At 38.9% G+C, this 23,676-nt stretch overlaps 1 protein-coding gene across 13 annotated transcripts in view; it reads right to left on the minus strand.

Annotated features, from left to right (window-relative positions):
* inpp4b (inositol polyphosphate-4-phosphatase type II B) overlaps positions 1–23,676 on the minus strand; it is a 1,028,621-nt gene that overhangs the window by 184,303 nt on the left and 820,642 nt on the right. For all 13 annotated transcript variants that reach the window (XR_006309059.1, XM_043674148.1, XM_043674147.1 and 10 more), the window contains 3 exons: positions 12,286–12,492; positions 9,101–9,239; positions 4,223–4,395 (listed from right to left, as the gene is read on the minus strand). Coding sequence is in view for 12 of the 13 variants with exons in the window: in XM_043674148.1 (XP_043530083.1) it covers positions 4,223–4,395; positions 9,101–9,239; positions 12,286–12,492 (519 nt within the window). In the remaining variant the exon portion in view is untranslated. The remainder of the gene's footprint in view (positions 1–4,222; positions 4,396–9,100; positions 9,240–12,285; positions 12,493–23,676) is intronic.

Consider the following 23,676-nt stretch of genomic DNA (forward strand, 5'->3'; position numbering starts at 1 on the left):
CCTGGCAACATCCTTGTAAATCTTTTTTGAACCCTTCCAAGTTTCACAACATCCTTCCTATAGCAGGGGGGCCAGAATTGAATGCAGTATTCCAAAAGTGTCCTCACCAATGTCCTTTACAGCCATCTCTCTAAACTCTTCCAGTTCATATACCCATCCAGATGCCTCTTAAGCGTTGTAAGTGTACCAGCCTGCACCACTTCCTCTGGCAGCTCATTCCATACTTGCAGCACCCTCTGCATGGAAAAGTTGTCCTTAGGTCCCTTTTAAATCTGTCCCCTCTCACCCTAAACCTATGCCCTCTAGCTCTTGCCTCCCTCACCTCAGGGAGGAGCCCTTGTCTATTTACCCTATTCATGTCTCTCAAGATTTTATAAAACGCTATAAGGTCATCCCTTAGCCTCCAATGCCCTCTCTTAATCAATTTATGTCTAATGGGAATCTTTTGCTGTCTGTATACTGGCAGCAACTACAATGGCTTGCTGTCACGGATCCAAAAGAAATTAACCGTTTGGCCGAGGTTTGGCTTTTTGCTGTGGGAGTCTCTCTGTTCAGGATATGTCCTGAATGAGGCGATGCAATTGCCTTCACTCAAGTGGTGTTCCCCAAGCACAGTCGAATTGGTGAGGATGTCCTCTTCAATTGCAGTACCCTGCCACTCTTATGCATCACTTGTTGCATTTCCAATGATAAAGCCAGTTGTAATGCCAGTTTGAAGTCCACCTGGGCTTCAGCTAGAAGTTGCTTTTGCACGGTTTCATCATTAATCTCACATAACTGCATCTAATTAAGGGTTAAACCAAAGTAACACGCCTCTGCCAGTCATCTTAACCTAATCAAAAATCCTGATATGGATTCCCCTGGTACTCGAATTGCTGAGTAAAATCGATATTGTCTCAGAAGTTGAGGTGGTTTGGAGTTGTCATATTCCTTAACTAAATCCATCAACTCTTGAAAGATTTTAGTATCTGGTGCTTCAGGGAAAGTTAGGCTCCAAATAACCAAAAAAATTTATGGATCCATAAGCTGTCAGGAGAATTAGTTGTTGCTTTTCATCTGCCCCAATGTCATTTGCCTGGAAAAAAATAACACATTCTTTCCACCTACTGGTGTGATGATGTAGTCACTTTAAATGGTTACTTTGTCCTGGTTTTTGTTTGGAGAGAGGTTGTAAGGCACAGGTGTCAAACCTGCAATTTGAAGATGACTTAAGTGAGCAACTTGTTCAGCCTTTCAATTTTTTTTAGCGTTAGAACAATAGAAGCAGCCTGAAAGGATATGGCCAGCTCTCAAGGATTCAGATTTCTGTGTTTTGGTTTTTTCAGTACCATCAGAAGCTATTTAGGGTTTCAAAAGAGAAGCTTTAGTGAACTTCTCTTTGCTTCTACACTCCGTGAATCTTCTCTTGATGTCTCTTCCTTCTAGATTGGAGAACTGCATGTAAGAATCTGTATCTGAATTTGCCTTTTTGACAAGGAATGTGTTTATGAGATGTTACTATATTGGAACCGTTAATTAGTAAGGTATTGTACCTATTATTCGGTTAAGTTTTCCAAAGGTTAAGTTGTTTTAAATTCCTCTTTCGTCTGTTTGTATTTTAACTCGTGTTTAAATAAATTGCATTTTGCTTAACAGTGAGTGGTTTGACCAGTCATATCACATTGGGAACATGGCACTTCATATCTACCTTTAAAATAAGAATAAGTTTGGGGATAGGCTACTTTCTTAAAATATTGTGGGGAGGTCTAGTCTGGTCCATAACACTGGGCCCAGTCTTCAATGACAGGATCGAATGAGTCAAGCTTTCTAAATAACATCATGATGTCAGAAATGCTTCTCCCAACTCAAAGAGGAGCATTGTGAGTAAATTTCTTTCGGAGTGTGCTTTTCTCTCATCACCACTGAGATAACTCCACAGAGGCCAGTATCTTGTCCCCAAGTCACTCTTTATTTATACATGTAGAGAGTCCTTGACACTGATCCAGCTCCCGCAGAGCCAGCTCTCAGAGTGAACAGAACCTCTGACACTTGTTTTTCTTCGGACACTAGCTGGAGGCTGAAATAGTACAAACTCAAAATGGCAGTGAGGAGTAGGAATGGGCTTCAATGACAATGGACATGGCCAACTACAAAGTCTGAAGTGAGGAGGTGAACTAATTCCAGAGAGGCTGGTATCAATCACCAAGTTGACCCTTTATTTACACGTGGAAAGGTCTTGACACCAATTGCAGCTCCCTCAGAGCTAGCTCTCAGCGTGAACAGAACCTCTGACACTCCTGTTTTATCTGTCATCCAGGGGTCCCTGATTGGACCAGATTAACAGCCCCAATCAGGGAACACATATTCTAAGCAAGGTCCACCTGGCTGACCACTTTACAATCACCACTGTGCAAGCTGCCTTCTTGAACAGCTGCAGTGTTTGGGAAAGACAGAAAACTGCACTTATGTCAGAAAGGAAATTCCAAGATTTTGACCCAATTACAGTGAAGGAACAGTGATATAGCTTCAAAGTCGGATGGTGTATAACATGCAAATGATGATGCTCCTTTGTTCTTGTAGGAGTTAGAAGTTGTGGGTTTGGAAGGTCCTTGGTGAGTTATAGTGTTGCATCTTGTAACTAGCACAGACTGTTGCTATTGCCAGTGGTGAAGGAAATGAATGTTGAAAATGATGAACGTGGTGCCAATCATTTGGGCTGCTTCGATGTCAGTGTAAACCTGCTTGGGTATTGTTGGAGCTGCAACCATCCAGACAAGTGGAGAGTACACTATCATACTCCTGATTTGTGTATTGTAGATGGTGGACAGGCTTTAGGAGACTGCTTAGTTATTTGCTGCAAAGGTCAGAGTATTCAACCTGCCTTTGTAGCCACAGTTTGTTTACATGGTTGGTTGAGTTGAGTTTGAAGATGAAAGGTAAGTTCCAGGGTGTTAATAGTCAAAGGCTGAGCAATTGTAATGAATGTCAAGGGGATATGGTTGATACTCCTTTGTTGCAGATGGCCATTGCTTGGCACTCGTGTTCTGTGAATGTTACTTGCCATGTATTGGCCTAAGCCTGGGAGCTTTGGTATACACAGAGATTCATAATGGTAAATTAACATATTGATACAATTTTTCTCATGTTTTTATTGTCTTTATTATACTGCTACTCTTTCTATTGCCCTGTCTTTTACTAATATGTATAGTTTTAAAATGTTTATTCAGTGCTTCAGTTTTCTTTACCCAAAATCTTACTGCAATAATGTGCTGAGATCTCCTTACAATTAAAAGCAAGGAAGGAAATTACATATTTGTATATAAAACAAAAGGTAAATCTCACTGTACATCATGATTATATGTTTAAAGAGATTCTTATCTAGAAATTTTACATAGTCTTATACATTTTCAGAATAACAGAGCAAAGGAATTTAGAAATCTTTCTGCCAGAGATCTGCAATGGAATCAGTGGATGGTAAATTTACCCCTTGTGAGATCTGTAATCCCATTAATGACAATCGATTATTGAACTGCTCCAATGTTTTTCGAATTCAAAATGCTCTCCTACTCATCTAACGTGGAGCATTCACTCAATATCCTAGCAAAGGTGAACTCAAACCCTAGCAGTAGAACCTTTCATGCATTCCAAATCAACACTGAAATACATTTCCTGATGGCTCAACAGGAAAATGCATGTTATAGTATATATAAACTAGCATCATCCTATTGTCAATCACAGGTCTGAGTGAAATTCTTCTATCTCAGCCACGGCTGCAATTGTTTGCAGGGCTCAGAGGATGAACTAGTATGACAGGGTACTAACTAATTGTTATCAGTAGTTCCTATCAGAATAGGTTCAAATCTGTGCGTAGGAGGAGTACAAAGTCAAACTCGCTGTGATATTGCTTATTAATCAGGTATTCTCTGCTTTGGTTTACATATTCATGATTTTTGAATTAGATATCAGGCGAAAGCTGAGAGTGTGGAAATACACTGAAGTACAAATCAATGCCGTTGAGGGAAAGGTAAACGATTGGAGGGAAGCAAATTAATCTGAATGCTCACTGTTAATGGTGATTTTAGAAAGTCACATCCAGAAACTTATGATCATGTAAGTAGTAAATGTTTGATTATTACGAGCTTGAGTTCCTGTTGTATGATGTGAAACAGATAATTAAATTGGTTGATACCATCTAATCCATTCCCTTTGTATTGCATTATGAAGTGATGAAATATGCACTTACTGCTTGGCTGAAGACAACATCTCTCCTCTGATGCAATGCCAGGGCCTGAGATATATTGGAACCACAATCTTGAAGAAGAACAAATACCATGGCCTTCTTTGCTCTGTCAATCACTTCCTTGACACAGTCCTTTAAAGTAACTACCAGAGGGTACAGTCCTTCATACCAGTCATCTTACAAAATAAATTCAGCACAGTGTGTTAGCAAACCATACATTAAAAATGCTGCTGTGTTCTTATATAAATAAAAGCAAAACAACTGTAAAGAGGCAGAAAAAACAATAAACACTGGGTTATTTCAAGATACCCATGCTCCCCAGTTCTTTGTCCCACTTTTGAATTCTACCTCCAACTGAATTGCAAAATGAAAACCTCATGAGAAACATTTTAAGAAATTATCAACTGGCTTAGTCAAATCCTGTGGAAAATAAAAGTTTCAGCATGAATGCTATTTTCCAAAATAAATACAGGCCAGGATGCAGCCTGTACAATATACTAACACATGTTAAGTAGTTCAGATCATGGTCTAAATGAAAATTAACTCATATGCTTTATAAAACCATGGAACTGCAGGAATTTACAGCACAGATTGAGACACATTACCGTTAATTAATTAAAAATTAAAAATTAATTCCATGGTTCAGTACTTTACCCACAGTATTTGGTTTCCCTTAAAAGTCTTTGTCTCAGTTGCTGCCAACAACTTAGAATGAAAGTTTTATTTACAATATACTTAAAATTTAGACTGATGATTGCTCATCAATGACTCTCCAATAGTCAAACAGACATTCCTTATTTTGCATTAAAGCCCCACATGATTTCTTTTGAAGGCCTAGGATGTATGTCATCAGAACCCAGTGTCATATGCACTTCGAGCTTATTTTTAAATCAAAAACAATTTATTTTAAACAGTTATTGTGATCATTGTTTCATACTTGAGTCTAATAGATTTAGTTCCATTTCGAAAATCATCTGTGAAACTCAAATGTAAAATATACTAAATCATTGCCATACCTTTACCTTCTGAATTTATGTGCTTTTTACATTACATTTTCATTCTTATTGTTAACTCTAACTGTCCTTTTAAGCTTGTTTAGATTTGATCTCTCCATTAGTCAATGGAATTTTATTATCTGATGTACATCACTTTCATTTTATGAGAATGTATAATCTGGTTCTAAATTCATCTCATATTTTAAAAAATACTATTCCTGTGCCATCAGCTTGTTTGCTAACGTATCTGTCCAGGCAAGTCTCCCTCTCCTTGATTATGCCTCTGTGATGTACTTTGGAAATGATTACCTATGTCAAAGGCGTTACACACTTATGAGTTACTATCCTGCCTGCTTCCAGTTTTAGGATTACGATCTTTGATTCACTATCTTCACTATCTCCTTGTACTCTCTGGTTGAGCCTAACTATGTAATGGCTGCCAGTATTTAATTGGTTCCAGAAGTCACTCCAACCTCCCAAGATTAAGGGAATCTTCCTGATTGCACTCATCCTGCAGCCTTTCCTAATCATACCTCCCTTAATATAGCTAATGTATGATATATCAATTCTTTATTACCACACTCCAGAATCCCTAATTTCTTAGAATATTCACAAAATATTTAGCTTTCTGCTAATTTAAAGAGAGTGGGCATTTAACGTGGATGATCACAAATGAGTTGCTTCTTAATTAATTATCTTGACTAAAGTAGACAATGACACATCATAATTTGCACGTATTATAACAAAATAACATTTCAATTATCAGTTCAAGAAAGAAAATATAATTTCTCTGCAAAGGGATTGTGATGCACGATTAACCAACATAGGAAGCGCACAACGTGGCACTGCCCAATCATCTGTATAATTGTTAGATACAGTTGATATGCTGTTGAGAACTCTATGCTCAACAGGGGTCCCATGTTTGTGCAAGACCAACCCAACTCAAAGTTAATCTGGAAGGTTAAGTGAATTTTGGTTATGCATCTTGTTAGGAAGAATGGAGGCACAGACTATATTTTACATTGAGAAAAGATTCCAGAAATCTCTAGCACAAAGAGGCTTAGGAGTTCTCGTTCAGGACTCTCAAAGTTAACATGCAGGTTCAGCTGACAGTTAGGAAAGCAAATGCAATGCTAGCATTCCTTTTGAGAGGACTAGAATACAAAAGCAAAGATGTACTCCTGAGGCTGTATATGGTGTGGTCATGAGGCATTGGGATATTGAGAGGTGTTTCAGGCCCCTTATCTAAGGAAAGGTGTGCTGGCTTTGGAGGGTGTCCAGAGGAGATTTATAAGAATGAATCTGGGGATGAAGTGCTTGCCATATGAGGAATGATTGAGGACTCTAGGTCTGTATCCAATGAAGTTTAGAAGGATAAAGGAGGGGTCTCAATGAAACTTACAGAATTTTGAGTGGTCTGGATAGAGTGGAGGTGGAAATGTTTCCACTTGAAGGAGAGATGAGGACCCAAGGACATGGTCTCAGAGTGGAGGTGATGATGCTTTGGAACAAAGATAGGAGTTCAGCCTGAAGGTGGTTTATCCATGGAACTCATTGCCACAGAAGGCTGTGAAGGCCAAGTCATCGAGTGTATTTAAGACAGAGATAGATAGGTTCCTGTTTAGTAAGGGGATGAAAGGTTACAGGAAGAAGGCACAAGAACGAATTTAAGAAATGTAATTAACAATGATCAAGTAGTGGAATAGACTCAATGTTCCAAGTGGCCTAATTCTGCTCCTTTGTCTTATGGTTGAAGCAGGTGCTGGAACTGTTTGTGGAAGATTGAACAAAAGTAAGGGTGAACAAGTTTCTCAAGACTTCACTGGTTGCCTTGTTAGCAGAGGTGGAAAGGAAGGACATATTGTATCCACTGATTATCAGGAGACTCTCAAGACAAACATTTCCAAAACCATGCTACATATTAAGTGCTGAGAAACCTGGATGCAGTGCTTTCATTAGTTCACTTTAGTACCTAAGCCTCACAGCGCCAGGGACCTGGATTTCATTCCTGCCTCGGGCAACTGTCTGTGTGGAGTTTGCACATTCTCCCCATGCCTGCATGGGTTTCCTCGCACAGTCTAAAAATGTGCAGGTCAGATGAATTGGCCATGCTAAATTGTCCATAGTTTTAGGTTCATTAGTCAGAGGGAAATGGGTCTGGGTGGGTTACTCTTCGGAGGTTCGGTTTGGACTTGTTGGGCCGAAGGGCCTGTTCCCACACTGTAAGGAATCTAATCTAAAATCAGTGAAAGCATCTTCAATGATCACAACCCACCAATTGCAACAGTAGGTCCAAATTCTTCTAAACGTACCAGACTTCTTTCACTCACCTTCAACAATCACAATTCGTCCCTCATGTTCTAGCTTCACCTCAGCCTCACCCATTTAGCATTGTTGCAAAACCCACATACATATTTCACAGCTTGGATACACTATCAGCTATTCAACCATGGTTGATACATCGTGCAAAAACATTACACCATAATCATTAAAGGTCTGTGATTGTCCTGTGACAGGAGAAGATGGTGCATCACTGGAGGTGGGGACCAGGCATAGTTACAAATCTTTCCCTGATGGAGGAGACAGTGCTCATATTATTTAGATTAGCCATCAGTGAGGCTGTGACTTGCAAAAGTAACAGCATCTCTGTACCTAAACCACCTCCTTACATCTTACTTCCATTTCATCTCAGAATCTCTTCTGATTTATAAGCTGCACATGGTGTAAGCATCTACATCTTACTTTGACTTGCAATTACCCTTACAACAACTCTACTGTGCACCTTTTCCATTTGAGATACCTAGAACTTTAGCTGGTCCAGACAGTGGTAAAAGAACAAGAGATGGAGGACAACATGTGTTGATGCAACCAATGGTTGATGTTTCAGTTTCCATTGTAAGACATGCAGAAGTCAAATTCTGGATACTGCCATGGAAGTTCCGATTTCTCTTATCGAAAAGGATCTTGCTACCATACAATCAGACTGCTGCCACGATGACTTCAGATTCCAGTGCTGAAACTGGCTTGAAGATTTTCACAGCACTCCAGTTATCTTTTCTACATTATATTATTAGAATTGCTATGGCATCATCACAGAAGAGTGGCAATGTCTCTGTGGAACTGAATCTCCTGTCCTCCCATTTGCCCTCATTTATCCTCCCATCATAGCCATATTACTCTTGCTGTTGAATGTCAGCTAAACCACACTTCTGGCACCATGCCATGATGATGTAGTCCAAAGTTAGACTTTCTGCACAAACTGTGGGAGGTCATTATGAATTGCTATCTGTATTCTCCGCAGTGAAAGACAGTAATTTTTCAATAGTCATGCTCCAAGGGTGGTAGTGGGAGAACACTAAGTTCAGACAAAGGCAAACAGAAGACATGCATTAAGGTTGATTTGTTGATGCTTCTGTGATTATGGCATGAGTTAACTTGTATATTTTGTTTGGAATATTACTTGGTAGTGCATTTTATTCTTGCATTGTGGCAAAGTGATTACTGCCATGGTCATTATTAGGAGGACAATAGCTGTAGCCATGCTAATGAATAAGAAATTGGGATTGTGTTTTCTCTTACTGCGACTAGATCAAAGGAATAGCATTCACTATTTTGAAGCCATAACGCCATTTAAAGTGCTGAGAAATGAAAGCCAAACTTTGCAATCTAAATGTTTCATTAAAACAAACAATGCGGTCTTCCATCCCTGCTCTTACCAGCCCACAGTTGTCTACCCAATTAAATGGAAAAGGAAACATCAATTACAAATGACAAGGCACACATGTCAAATGTCAGTATAAAAGTAAATTGAACACAGTACATGTAAAATGCACAGAAGATTAATTGCCTGTTCATTGTAATATGGTTTGCTTGATTTGAAACCTACCAGAAGCTGAAGAGGTGATTTGATTAACTGCTGAAGGCTCAACCTTACATTGTTGTTCTATGTCAACTTGTTCAAGCAGTCGGTCCACCATTGCAATAATACAGTTCAAGCTTTTCCCCACATTCACCCACACTCTATCCTAGAAGAAAAAAAAATCAAGTTATATCCAAAACAAAAACAGATTTACTGTACTATCACTGTTCATGCTGTATACATGTCAGGAAATTTAATAATTTATTAGTTAATATAAACATTGCCTTAATGGAGAGATTTACAATTTATCAGTCCTGAAAGAAGTTTATAAGGGGACTGTAAGATGGATGGCTAGTCAGAAGACTGTGGGCTTCAATAGAAATCTACATGATAGGTTCAAGGTTTCAAAGAAAAAAGAACATTACAGCACAGGAACAGGCCCTTGTGTTCTCCAAGCCTGCGCTGACACATTTTGCCCCTCCATATTAAAACTGTCTTCACTTAGAGTCCATATCCCTCCATTCCCTTTGTATTCATGTATTCATCCAAGTGTTTCTTGAATGCTGCTATTGTGTCTGCTTCCAACACCTCCTCTGCCAGTGTGTTCCAGGCAGTCACCACCCTTTGTATGAAAGATTTGCCATGCAAAATCTCTTTCAAACATCCCCCCTGCACCTTGAACCTGTGTCCCCTCATAATTGACCCCTCCACTCCTCATACTTTCCATGCCATTCATAATTTTACAAAAGTTTACCACTCAACCTCTTGCATTCCAGTGAAAACAAACCCAGTCTATCCAACCTTGCTTCATGGCTAAAATCCCCCACACCAGGCAACATCATGGTAAACCTTTTCTGTACCCTCTCCAAAGCATCCACATCCTTCTGGTAGCGTGGTGCCCAGAACTGTCCACAATATGCCAAATGTGACCTAACTGAAGTTCTATAAAGCTGCAGCATAACTTATCTTTCCTTATATTCAATGCCACCTTCAATGTAGGCAAGCATGCCATAGGCCTTTTTTACAACCTTATCTACCTGTGCTGCCACTTTCAGTGTTCTGTGGAACTGCACACTCAGATACCTCTGCATATCAAAACTCCTAAGGGTTCTGCCATTCACTGCTAATTTCTACCTGTACTTGACCTTCTAAAGTTTGTCTGGGTTAAACTCTACCTGCCATTTTTCTGACTATGCCTCCAACTAACCTCCATCCTGCTGTATCCTCTGACATCCTCCTCACATCAGCAACTCCACCAATCTTTGTATCTAATTAGATCAGCTACATTTTCCTCCAAATTATTTAAGCAGACCATGAACAGCAGAGGTCACAGCTTTGATCCCTGTGGAACACCACTAGTCACAACCCTCCATTCCTAAAAGCTTCTTTCCACTGCCAGCCTCTGCCTCCTAACAACTAAGCCAGTTCTGTATCCATTTTGCCAGCTAACGCTGGATATCATGAGATGTCATCCTTTGTATCAGTCTCCCATGAGGGATTTTGTCAAAGGCTTTACTCAAGTCCATGTAGACAACATCAACAGCTTTTCCCTCATCAATTATCTTCATCACCTCCTCAAAGAATTTGGTCAAGTTAGTGAGTTATGAACTCCCTCGCACAAAACCATGCTGTCTATCAGTAATAAGTCCATTTGCTTCAAAATGTGCATAGATCTTGTCCCTGAGAATTTTTTCCAATAATTTCCCTATGTCCCAGTCTCATTTCCCCTGTTAGTTGTAAAGTTCTAAATGAAATGAATCTCGAATTAATATCGTCGACAATTCAAAGTTGTCCTTGGTTTGTCATAAGTTCACAATTTGACTCAGAGGAGCAACAAGATGAATAAAAAATGGAAATGTCACATTAATGTAATAAGAATTTATGTACTGAACCCAAGGTTATGACACATTGTTCAAATACAGTACAGCCAGTTTGACTTTGTATCTTAGCAGTTGTGTTAAAGGACTCGTACTCTATGAAAATGAATATGTATGAATTATTCAATACTTGCTTTGAAAACACAAAAGTTACTAACATTTAACTAAGAAATAGTCAATAAAATGTTTCAGGTATGCAGAGAAATACTTTTGATTTAGGCAGGTTGATGTTTGTGTCAGGGCCAGGGCCCCACAGCCCCCAGTGCTGCTCCTAGCCCATGACCCCAATGTTTGTTCTCAGCATAGCGTCCACTGCCGAATGGCCTGAGTACACCAGGCCTAATCTCAACACAAACACAGCAAGCCCAAACCCCACCACGACCAAACACATCAGGCCTATTAAAGTCCTGGGCCTGTTGATGAGGCCCTGGTGTACTCCAATTTACTAGGTTCTGATTCTTAGAAGGTAGGTATACATTGGCCATCAATTGATATTACTATAAACAGTGAGAGGTGGAAAAGATGTCTTCCTTTATGAGATACTGGCGCAGAATTTTTGGACAACTGATGGGAAAAATAGACAAAATAGATATTTGTCATTTTGTGTTCTTCCTGCAGTGTTGAAGTCCTTGTAGAGGTGCAGTCCCTAAACAATCAGTAAATTCACAATTTTGCAGTGTTCACCTCATTGCATGGCCTTTAAAAAGTTAACACTGTCAAAATGTTAAGATATAACAACTTTTAACAAAGTAGCAACTCCATAAATGTTACTAGAATAGACCCTCAACCTTAAAAAGCTAATTTTGTATTGGGGAAGTCAACCTTTCCATTATGATAAAAGTTTCATACATAAATATTTTTCAAAATTTGTTCATGTTGATGTTTCACTTTGGCTTCTTCTAAATTCAATTATAATTATTTATTTCCCTGTCTGAAAACTTAAAATAAAAACGAAGGATAAAATGTTAACTTCCTGGGATGCCACCTGAGAGAATACTTCAATATTCAGCGTCTTTGCTGCATGACTGGAAATGCCTCTCGACCTAGAACCAAGTTTATCCTCTGCGCAAGAAGGGCAAGTCTGCAGCACAAGCATCACTAGATCTTTGTGCACAGTTTTTATTTTAGGATAGTAGTGAGTACCATTGCTTTGCCATTGTCCACAAAAGCAAAATGATTTGAACTGAAGTGTGATTACATAGTATCACTTGATACTATAGTAATATCAGATGCAATCTGATTACATGATATTTATCACACACTATCAAGATGTAAGTATATGTATGGCTAATACATCAGCTGGTAGAATGCAAAATTCCTCTAAATATTACTTGCCCAATCTTCCTCGTCATATTCAGCATGGTGAGGAATTGAATCTTTGCTGGACCTGCGTTCATTGTTTTCACACTGTTGTTCACTGCCATCTGGATTATGGGTGGGATTGGGTTGTCTTTTGTTGATGTAGCTTGGACGAGCCTTATGTAAAGCTAACAGGGCACTTCTCAGCAACTGGTCTTCGAAAGCATGTACAAACTGTTCAGTCTGTGGAAATATATATTAACAATGTTTAGTAACAGGTTTGAATTTTGTGATGAATGTATCTGTCATTCTTTAAAACAGGATGATAAAGTTTTTTTCCCCTTAGTAACCAGATGATAGCTCAATTCTTGATCCATTTGTCTTTTAATTTGGCTAAAGATTGATCTGCTATCTCAGCATAGGTTGATGGCACAAATTACAGAGAAAATAATATCGTTTGTGATGAATTACACACTTGTCAGTCAAGTTTCTTTTCTCTGTTTATTCTCCTTTCAAAATTAGGCAATATACATGTGTGAGCATAACAAGAACATTAGCAAGTTATACAATATCAGGAGGTAAACAGCAGAATCGGATTCTGATTTTAGCTACAGATGTATTCAGAAGGAGTTGCTGATTAGGAATTACAGCTGAACTGATTTACACTTCAGTAGTAGAGGTACAATTGATTAAATCAGTTGGGGTCCTCCTTCTGACTGAATTCAACGAACTAAGTAGAGAATTTCAAATTTCAGGTCTGTGTCATTCAGCTATTCCCAAAATCAACTATCTGCCTTTAGGAAGACTAATTTTGATGTTTTCATGAAAAAGCTTATCTGCATACATTCATTGGAAAAACATGAAAATCAGAGAAAAAAAATTGGCTTTCAACAATATCTTTCATATTCTCCGGATGTTCCAAAGCATTTTGCAACCAATTAATTACTTCTGAACTGCAGCGGTTGCTGTTTTGTAGGCAAACACAGGCAGTTTTTAAACAAGCATCCAAAAGCAGCAATTAAAACCATTAACAAAATAGTCTATTTTGGTTATCCTGATTGAGAAATGAATGATAGCCAGGATACTGGTAGACTTCCTTCCTTACTGCTGTGGATTTTTTCTACATTCATCTGACAAATCTTATCCTAGAAAAAGCTGACGATCTAATCACCATTTGAATAACAACATCAGGAGATAGATTCTGATAACTGGCCTTTAATATCAGTTCACTCTGGAGGCAGAAAGTTACTAATTCGGTCTGTAAAATGGGGATAAATTATGGTTAAAAACTGCAACTACCACAGTTTTTCAAAAGCACTTAAATTGCGCACTTTAGATTTGTCATTACCTTTCAATACTATTTTTAATACTTCTTCAAGGAATGTGGACATCATTCTGCTGAAACAGCAGAGAGGAAACTGATGCCAACATTATAAATGTTAATAAGAGAGCACTGTCAACAGAAATCATGATCCTTCCTCATTAACAGCATCACTGAAATTTAATCATGTGGAAGATATTAAGGTTGTTTCTGTTTGGCTTGAGCTATTGTACCAAACAATGGAAAATTCCAGAGTTTGTAATAATGTTCAATCTATCAATAAATATTGACAATAATTTAGTTCAGTGCTCTGGAAGCAAGAAGATTAAAATTACACCAATGAAATTCAAAAATGGAGGCTCCAAAACTCACAATCTAAGACTGCAGCAGAATTGACAATTTTCTTCCCCATGAATGAATCCATATTTGAAGCACAATTATTAGAATGTATCTCCTGTTGTTGTTATTTAAGTAGTGTATAGATTGTCAGCTTTTTCCATGATATCATTTGTCAGGTTGAGTCAGTTCATTGTCACTTGTAGAAGATGATGGCACAAAACTAGTGCTGCATTATTTCTCCTAATTATTAAACTGAAAGCCTGCCTGCTAGACCCTGCTTAATCGGCTACGATTCACACAGCTATTTAGCATTTTTCCTTATTATTTTAATGATTACCATCTTCTTAAAAACAGATGCACTTCATGATACTATCTTCATATTCTAATATCACAATTTGAATTTTCACCCCAAAAATGCCTTTCAAAATTAATATTTAATAAGAAAATCTTAGTGGGCAATCCTGTGATATTCACCAATGGTTATCTTGTATTCAGTTTCCTTCTTCAAAATATCAAACTCTTTTTCCAATATTTATATTGCAGTTAAGATGCATGACTGACGTAATTCATTCAAAAGCCATTTTGTGTGATAACCTGATCTTTTCTGCACACAGGTAGGAAATAAAGCAAAGTTTTAACCACATACTTGCATGCTGTTAGAAACCATTTTGTTGTTAATCAACCAGAAAGCTTGCTGTCAGCCCTACCAATGTAGTGCCAATATATCACAATGTATCTATTACAAGTAAATAATATGTTAACACAAAACAATAAAAATTACAATTGAAAAAATGGGATTTTGTTTTTTTTCCAATACTAAGTAATATCTGATCACTCAGGGAAAGATTACTAATTTGTGCTACACCTTGTCAGATGTCTCCCTCTATATTTCTGTAATCTGGCATGAGAGTACCAAACCCCACTGGGATGACCAAGTTAAGTTTGATTCTAAATGCATTTAAGTTGATCCTCATGCTCTTATCAGAAGAAGATTAGGCTTCGTCAGTTTAAAAATGAAGCTAAGGTGGAGAAAGATAGAGAACATGGATTTCTGGTAAGCATTATTTGCGTCATTAATTATAAAAGAGTAATGAATACTTAGAAAGGAATTGGAAACAATTGGAAAGAGTTGTCCTAGAGTACTGAAAAGTCATCACTTCAAAAATCATACAACGCACCATCAATTTTCTTGATCTGGACTGAAGTTATCAGATGTAACTATCAAGGAGAAACACCTCAAGAATAGACAGCTCCCTTAGGTAAACTAATGATGTTCCGATCTATAATGAGGCACATATGGATTTGTTGGCACTCACTTTAACATTTTAACTTCTTGAAAACAATAATGAAGTTTCACAGATGCCTGGTTAAAGCTCCTACTGAAGTTGAAGTGCAAAGAATTAAAATTGTTCAATTTCAGTTTCTGCCATTTCATATTTTCTACACACCAGATGGTGGAAGTGACTAGCTTCAGCCCTGCAGTCTTTCACCAATAAATAACTTAGGGCTGAACTTCACCAGGTTTTGGCAAAGTGTCATTTTCATCACGTTGCTCTCCACGAGACAAGTTTTCTCATGTTATCATTCCAAACTTGCCTCATTAACTTTCCAACTTGCCCCTATGATAGTTCTTGTCCAATGCGAGTGTGATTCTCTAAATCACCATAACTAGAAGTACACAGCACTACTAGAATATTCTAGGATCCCCGGCTCTGACTCGATCTTTAAAATGCCATTGTGCACCCAAATAGACGCCATCAGTCTTGAGCTGACCTGAATGGTTTGCAATATTTGTCAAGGGGAAGTTTGTGCCCCGCTTTGTGTGCAGGGACCTGGAGGGATGTCTTTTTTGCACTAGATCATCAGAGGAGGTCACAATACGAGACCCTGCCAGCCTTGTTCGGGGTTGCTATCACATCAATATAGTCTCAGCCAGCTGAGGGAATGCCCAGTAGTGTAAGAAGGTCAATGATCATCTTCTTGCCACCACCTTCTCTCCAATACCTCACATTCAGTTTTATATGCAAAATCTTTCCTCCTTCACTGTTACCCACACAAGTCCCACAGTCCACTGACTCTGCATGGCCTCTGTGCTGTCTACTCATTCACTTGAGATACCTCACACTTTTCCCCCACCTGTACCATTATAACAGCTGTGCTTTCATCACACTCAATCCTTCCCTTTCTATCATTCTCAAAGAAATCAGCCCACAATAAGACAGAAAGAGCCAAGGTAGGTGATTGAGTGCCAGACATTCAACACTTTGCTCCATACAAGAAGATGATCCTGACCTTGACTGCCCTAAATGGCCAACTGTCTGTACCAAAGGCCTTGAAATGATATCAGAGGTTGAAGGGTGTCACGTTAACCGAGGATTATTTCCCTTAGACGCTGAGACATTGCCATTTGCTTAAATTACTTGCAATGTGTTTGCCCTGTAATCAGATGGCACTTTGTGAGATGTAAGAATGACATACATGATGCCTTGCTGCAACATGTCCATTCTTTTGACTGATGATACTACTAAATGTGACAAGCTTCCTGACTTTCTGTCTGTACAAAAAAGGCATGTCAAGTCAGAAGTAGAGTGGACCCATTTGCCTTGGCTAAGTGAGTAAAATGCTTAAAGATAAACCAGTCAACAGCCTGAGATGCAATCTAGTCCAATCCATGAGCTACGTGTCTGTCTGTGCATGCAATGTGTCCTTACAGAAGCATTCCAATTCTAGTTGCTGGTATGCTCCAAGATGCAGCATTGTAGTGCAGAAGCATACTGTAAGCAGATTGGAGATGTGGCATGATGGTGCAGAGACATTGGGCTGCGTCAAATGTTAGCATTTGTAAATGTGGGCTGCATGCAGTTGCTGCTCATGCCCTGAAATGTTGGTGCCTGGTGTTTGAAGTGTATCTAAAGAGTCTGGTGGTCCTGAAGTGCAAGTGGTGATCAGGAGTGGACAGGCACTGACTTTCGTATCAATGAATGTTGTTATCTAGTTTCTATCCAATAGGTAGTTCAATAGAGATTGCATATTAATAAACTGATATTAGGTAGTGATGAGTGACAACCTCTATTTCTAGATCTCTCGCCACTCACTAATGGGAATCTCATCCAATGTCTGGAACTTAACTGGAAAGTGCGACTCATTGTTCCCAGTGTCAAGAAACGTCTTGCTTGACTTTTCACATGATTTTCCTAGATTTCTCTCTAGTTCTGTCTGGGAAGATTCTGCCCCTTATAAAGATGATGTTGAGGGTGTGGAAAGCACAATGATAGCTGAGGACCGAAGCTGACACCATGAGGGCATTTTTATCAGTGACTCATTGCTCATTTGAAATTTTGTGAACAGCATTCAAACTGAGGCCAAAATGCCATTTTCAATTAATCTTGCAAATGGGTACACATCATGTCTATTATAAGGTAAAGATTCTGAAAAAGGTTAAGGTTTGGGGTACATGGCTCTACTCATTCTTTGGGTGGAGTCAAAGATTTCTACTCTACCCCTACTAGTGAGTAAATGTATCTGTACCAGCTCTCTTTGGTCCTAGTAATTCTGACCAAATGTAGCTGCTGTCATATAATAAACCTTAATGCCATCTAAGAACAGTGCCTCTTCTATAGATATTCTTTTGTGGATATCCTTGAGCACTAATCATTAGATAGGATCAAGAAGATCGGCAACAAACTACCTCATACAGCCCTTATCTGGTAACACACACTGAAAGAAGTGGAAAACACCATAAAGACCAGTAGGGGTCATTAGGAGAATATTACCAGGTTTTGCCAGTGACAGCCACCATGAAGAGAATAAATCCAGAAGGAAAGAAAATAAAATCAAGCAATTGAGTTTACTGCTTTAAGTGCATTACAGCTTTAAGACTCAGAAAAACACTCAGCAGCACAAGGGCAAGAACTGGCAGAGGCAGACAGCAGAAGCAAAATAGTACTCAAAATTCACTTAATTCAGAGGCTAGTAAAGAAGCACTGGGACAACAACATGGGATAGGAAAAGAGAGAAAAGCCAGCCAAGCATAGAAAACTCAGAGGCCTTGATGAAAGAGGCTCTGGATGGAGAAAACTAAGACTCTAGAAAGTGATCACAAAGGGAAAAGGTTAATAACATGATGTAAAATGGCACAAAGACCAGAAATGAAAGGCAAAGGAGCATGAAACAGTGTTCTCACCTCTCAAACATCGCCATCACGGATATTAGGCTTCATGAGATACAGCTGCATGAGGTCGTGAATGGTCCAGAAAAGAAATTTGAACCAGGGCGATGGAATTGGAAAGGCATTTATAGAAGAAGAAAACAATTAAATTTAAACAAATGTAGTGAAACAGTCTGGCAGAAGAAGAAAAGTCGGAAAAAAAATTGAAAATCTAAAAGGACTGGGATTCAATAAAGAAGCAGTGATTTTGGCAGGAAGGTGTGTAAAGGCTACCGACAAAGAACTTTTTAAAAAAATATTTGTGCAGAAGAACCTGGTTTTAGCTATGACAGGTGGGAGAACGTCCACTTTAATCAGAAAGCAAAGGAAAACTCCACCTAAGCTGCAGAAAGCAGGAAAACAAAAATAAGTAGAAGGCAGCAATTATTTTGATCATTAATAATGTGGGAACACCAGAAAAAAGGTGGGAAAGCCCAGTAAGTATTGCAGAGATGTAATATTACAAGGACACAAATTTAGAAACTTTGAAAGCAGTGAACTGCCACAGAACAGCTGATAATAAAGTTAAAAGATTTATTGAAGAATTCAATACAGTATTACAGAGTTAAAACAATAGAGCATCATTGCTGCAATTTAGAGTCTAGCAAGCTCTACAGTCGTTTAACTGTGTGCAGTTTATCTCTTCGAGTTGTTGATTAGGTAGGACATCTTCAGTTACCTCTGACGTCCTACCTAATCAACAACTCGAAGAGATAATTTGCATACAGCTCAGTGGGAGCCCACAGATTGTGGACATGATAAAGAAGAACAAAACGTCTAGCTTAATCAGACATATTATTCCAAAAATCAGACTATCTATTCCAATTAGAAAGCAACTGTTCCAGAAACATTGAATACAGAAATAAAGAAATTTTTTTCAACAGAGCAGCTGTCTAGTTAAAGGTTCTCCAGATTGGTTATTTTATCAAATATTTCTACAAAGAATGAGATCTTTCACAAAGAATTTCCAGCAAATAATAGAACAAACAATAGAGAGATGATCCACAGATCAGAATCGCAGTCAACCCTCAAGCAAGAGACCTTCCAATCTATCTTCATATTTGTGAGTGTTTTCTGAGCAAGTGTAAAACATCAAGACCACCTGCACTCATAAGGTGAGGGACATGAAGGGAGTTATTGTAGTGCCAAATGCAATACAATACATATTTACATATTAATCCATTATGGGTTAACTATAAGGAAAATACTTGGAGGACGATGTTATGAAGTAATAGTTCTGCAAGGGTTAATGTATAATTCGCCATAGTCTCACCAGACCATAGGGTTGCTCTCTTGTTAGAGAGAGATGACTGGTAATGGCTTAACCGGAGGGTCACCACACTTCAGGCGAGGGGAGAGGTTGAGAAGGAGAGTCCAGAGTAACCTCAGCTGGTGCAGGAATTGAACCCATGCTGCTGGCATCAGTCTGCAATACAAACCATCCAGCCAGTTAAGCTAACGTTTATTGGACTGTAGAGAAAAGGAGCTTTATTTAAAACAGTGGTATAAGTTATCAATTAATTCCTAAAATCAAAAGAAAACATTCAATTTTCATATCCGGCTGTCACTATATGGTTCATATAGAGAGGGTGCATGGGTATGGAAGTGACATATCTTGGCATGGGGGCACGACAGGTGAACGGAGAAGCATAGCATTTGGCTTGTTTTGGGGCATATCTTGGTGTATTGGACATAAGAGATGATAGTGGATAAGAGAGGGAATAAAGTGTGTGAGAGGTCAATGGAGGGTCTTTTAATTGGGTTATGTCCAATAGCACTAAGTCCCACAACATGATGGGTCCTTTAAAACTGTCTCCCCTTAACACCTAGCACCCTCTGTGGTTGCCTCTGACATTTTTCCAAAACCTTCCTGTCAGTAACAAAGATCACGTTCTTGCAGGTACCTTCGCCAGAAGCAGGCAGGCTGAGCTGAGAACTTTTGTGATTCTTGCTCCTATCTCGAGCAAGAACGTCTGGCTCATGATAGCTGCTGTCAACTATGTTTACTCCCATTCACATGTGACCAACTTCAATAAGCAGTTCCCTGCCTATCCCAGACCAACTGCACACAATTACTTTCACCACAGTCATAGGCAATGCAGCAATAAACAAGGACCTACTTAGCAAGTGCAACTTAACCACTGAATGGTAAACTCACTAATCTCAAATTAAACTTTTATTCAATGTATAAAATTGACAATAAAATCTGGAATGAATATTAGACAATGTCACTCAAATCATTAAGGTCAAATCAAGCAAATCAATCACAGCAACCAAGTTAATAAAGAAGTCTCTCTCTCTCTCCATTTTCTGGATTAGTGGTGCTGGAAAAGCACAGCAGTTCAGGTAGCATCCGAGGAACAGTAAAATCGACGTTTCGGGCAAAAGTCCTTCATCAGGAATACAGGCAGAGTGCCTGAAGGGTGAAGAGATAAATGAGAGGATGGGAAGAAAATAGCATAGAGTACAATAGGTGAGTGGGAAAGGGGATGAAGGTGATAGGTCAGGGTGGAGGGTGGAGTGGATAGGTGGAAAAGAAGATAGGCAGGTAGGACAAGCCATGGGGACAGTGTTGAGCTGGAAGTTTGGAATTGGGTGAGGTGGGGGAAGGGGAAATGAGGAAACTGTTGAAGTCCACATTGATGCCCTGGGGTTGAAGTGTTCCGAAGTAGAAGATGAGGCGTTCTTCTTCCTCCAGGCGTCGGGTGGTGAGGGAGCGGTGGTGAAGGAGGCCCCACTCACCTATTGTAGTCTTTGCTACTTTCTCCTCACCCCCACCCTCCTCTCATTTATCTCTCCACCATTCAGGCACTCTGCCTGTATTCCTGGTGAAGGGCTTTTGCCTGAAACGTCAATTTTACTGCTCCTCGGATGCTGCCTGAACTGCTGTGCTTTTCCAGCACCACTAATCCAGAATCTGGTTTCCAGAATCTGCAGTCATTGTTCTTACCTCTCTCTCTCTCTCTCTCCATTATCTAAGTTTTCATGAACTTGCACAAAATTTGAAATCAAGCCCAAATTGTGACAAGTTACAGTCCAAGTGTTACTTCACCAGCAGAGATATTCAGGTTTATAGAACTTAGATCCTGTGTTTCATTAAATATAATGCCAACTACTCTAATTATCCTGCTAGTGATTTTAAAACCTGTTGACTTCAGAACATCTCATTAAACTATATTTACATAAACATTACAATATTCATTCAACACAACCTGACAGGTCAGGGGACCAGTTTTTATGTTCATTATTACTGTGAAATTTGTCCAGTTTCAATTAAAATAAAGAACACAAAATGAGTTACTAGTTATAGTATGGGAATTGGACACCAAGCCTGATTTAATTATGAGTTTTGTAAATTGATTTTTAGATTTTGCTTTTGTAGAATTTTAAAGTCTTCAACTTTTGTTAATACTAATACTTACTATTACTTTAATGATAGTTTGCAATGAGAGTGACTATAAAATCACACTTAAATCCATTCTATTTTGATTGATTAGAGGTTAATAATGTTTACTTTACAAAAATGTTATTGATTACTCTTTTAGAATGTTGTCTTTTTTGATGGTGGGGTAGAAGATCTTTTAATTCTTCAAATGCAGTAACTTAATTAAGGTATCGTTACTATCACTGTAACTTTACTAGTTAATGTGGAACATTTATGACTTAGGCTGAAAATCAACAATTGAATCCAGTCAATGGAGGTATTCAGATCATTGGATTTTTCAGTAGATTATATGACAAAATAAATTGCAATATAATCAGTAAATGAGAGAGTTTTGCAAAAACAACAGGCGAGCTATCTTTCTTTGCAGTACTAGTCTCCCAGGCAGAACTTGAGACAAACATCCCAAATTCAATCTGCAGTTATTTTATGAAAGCATCATATTGGTAAAGAGAGGATTCCAAGTTTGGGTCAAAGGATATTAGACACATTACATAACAATGCATAACATTATACGTTAATAAGGAGCCTAACACCTTAGAAAGGACCCCAACTGGAAGATGATCAACAATAAGTGAAGTAGTTGCCAGGCCTGCTCCACTTATATTTGTTTAGTTTACAAACAGCGTAGCCAGTTTAAATATACTGCTGGAAATCCCAGTTAATGTTTGGGAGGAACAAGGATTAGAGGAACAGGATTTCTTCTTTTGAATCATTTTCACTATTACAGGCTGCTGCCAACTCCCATCAGTCCCTTTTCTAATCTTCTCTGACACCATTTGGACTTATTTCTGAGTCACTGCCAGCCATGTTTAAGGCCCAACTGGAGCAGAATATACAGAGGAACCTCAATTATCCGAACGAGATGGGCGGGCAATATTTATTTTTGGATAACTGATTGCTCGGATAACTGATTCAATGCCTCTCCTTTGGGGCTGGGAGTTTTCTGAAGTTTTCTTTTTCCTCACTCTACCTGCCTTGCTCCCTCTCTCTGTCTCAGGGTTTGTTTCTGAGCAGACACCGACTTGCGCGTAACGGACCTGCAGCATTGCTGAAGCCTCTTCCCTGCTTCACATCAATGGGATTGACAGAGTGAGCACTTGCTATGTCTGTTCCTCATTCAGGAGATGAGGCAGCAGCACACCGTGCAAACCACCTCCCTCCATCCCACCTGCCCGGGTGCTTTCAACTCTCCACGTTTCCAGCTAACGGATGGAGTGAAGTGGCCAGATGCCTCTTATTTCTTCTCCCCAATGGAACTCCAGAACAAAATGAAGTAAGGGAATGGAGACGGCAGCCAGACTGGACACCAACAGCAAGACTGCTGCTGCCTTTGGGGGGTGAGTCTCAAATTAGCACGCATACACACCTTTTCGACAAGTTCCTACTCTGCCCTGTTTAAAAGACAATACAAACATGAATAAGAAATGTTTGGACGTCTACAGGCCAAACACAGGGAAATGGGACTAGTTTAATTTGGGAACATTGTAGGTGTGGACTAGTTGGACCAAATAGGCTGTTTATGTGCTGTATGGCTTTTTGACTCTATATCAATTTCCTTTCAAGAGTGACAAGACCAAAGGAATGCTACCTATAAAGATAGGTATTCCCCATTCCTGAAGAAGGGCTTATGCCCGAAACGTCGATTCTCCTGTTCCCTGGATGCTGCCTGACTTGCTGCGCTTTTCCAGCAACACATTTCCAGCTCTGATCTCCAGCATCTGCAGACCTCACTTTCTCCTACCTATTAAGATAAACCGGTATTCATAGGCACAGATTCAATGAGAAATACCTCAATTCTATGTTACAGTTTCTTATTGAAATGATAAATTCTCTAGATAAGCCTTCTGGATCTTTGAAGACTAATATGATAAATAGAGTAATTTAAATACTCCAAATTTCCAGCAATGATTTAGTTTCACTAATTATCCAAAAGCCAGATCTGTTCTATTAGTTTGAAGTGTAGTTTTCTGATTGGTTGAGCTTCAACAAATGGATTTAAGATTGATTTAATTTACATGAATGCATCAAACTCTCCTCTTTTAGCATCCTTGCTGAACAATCCACTTTCTAGTTTTAAAAGACAAAAAGTGCTTTAATTTAACATTATTAATATAA

Source organism: Chiloscyllium plagiosum, chromosome 32 (genome assembly GCF_004010195.1).
Source record: "Chiloscyllium plagiosum isolate BGI_BamShark_2017 chromosome 32, ASM401019v2, whole genome shotgun sequence".
NCBI classification, from domain to species: domain Eukaryota; kingdom Metazoa; phylum Chordata; class Chondrichthyes; order Orectolobiformes; family Hemiscylliidae; genus Chiloscyllium; species Chiloscyllium plagiosum.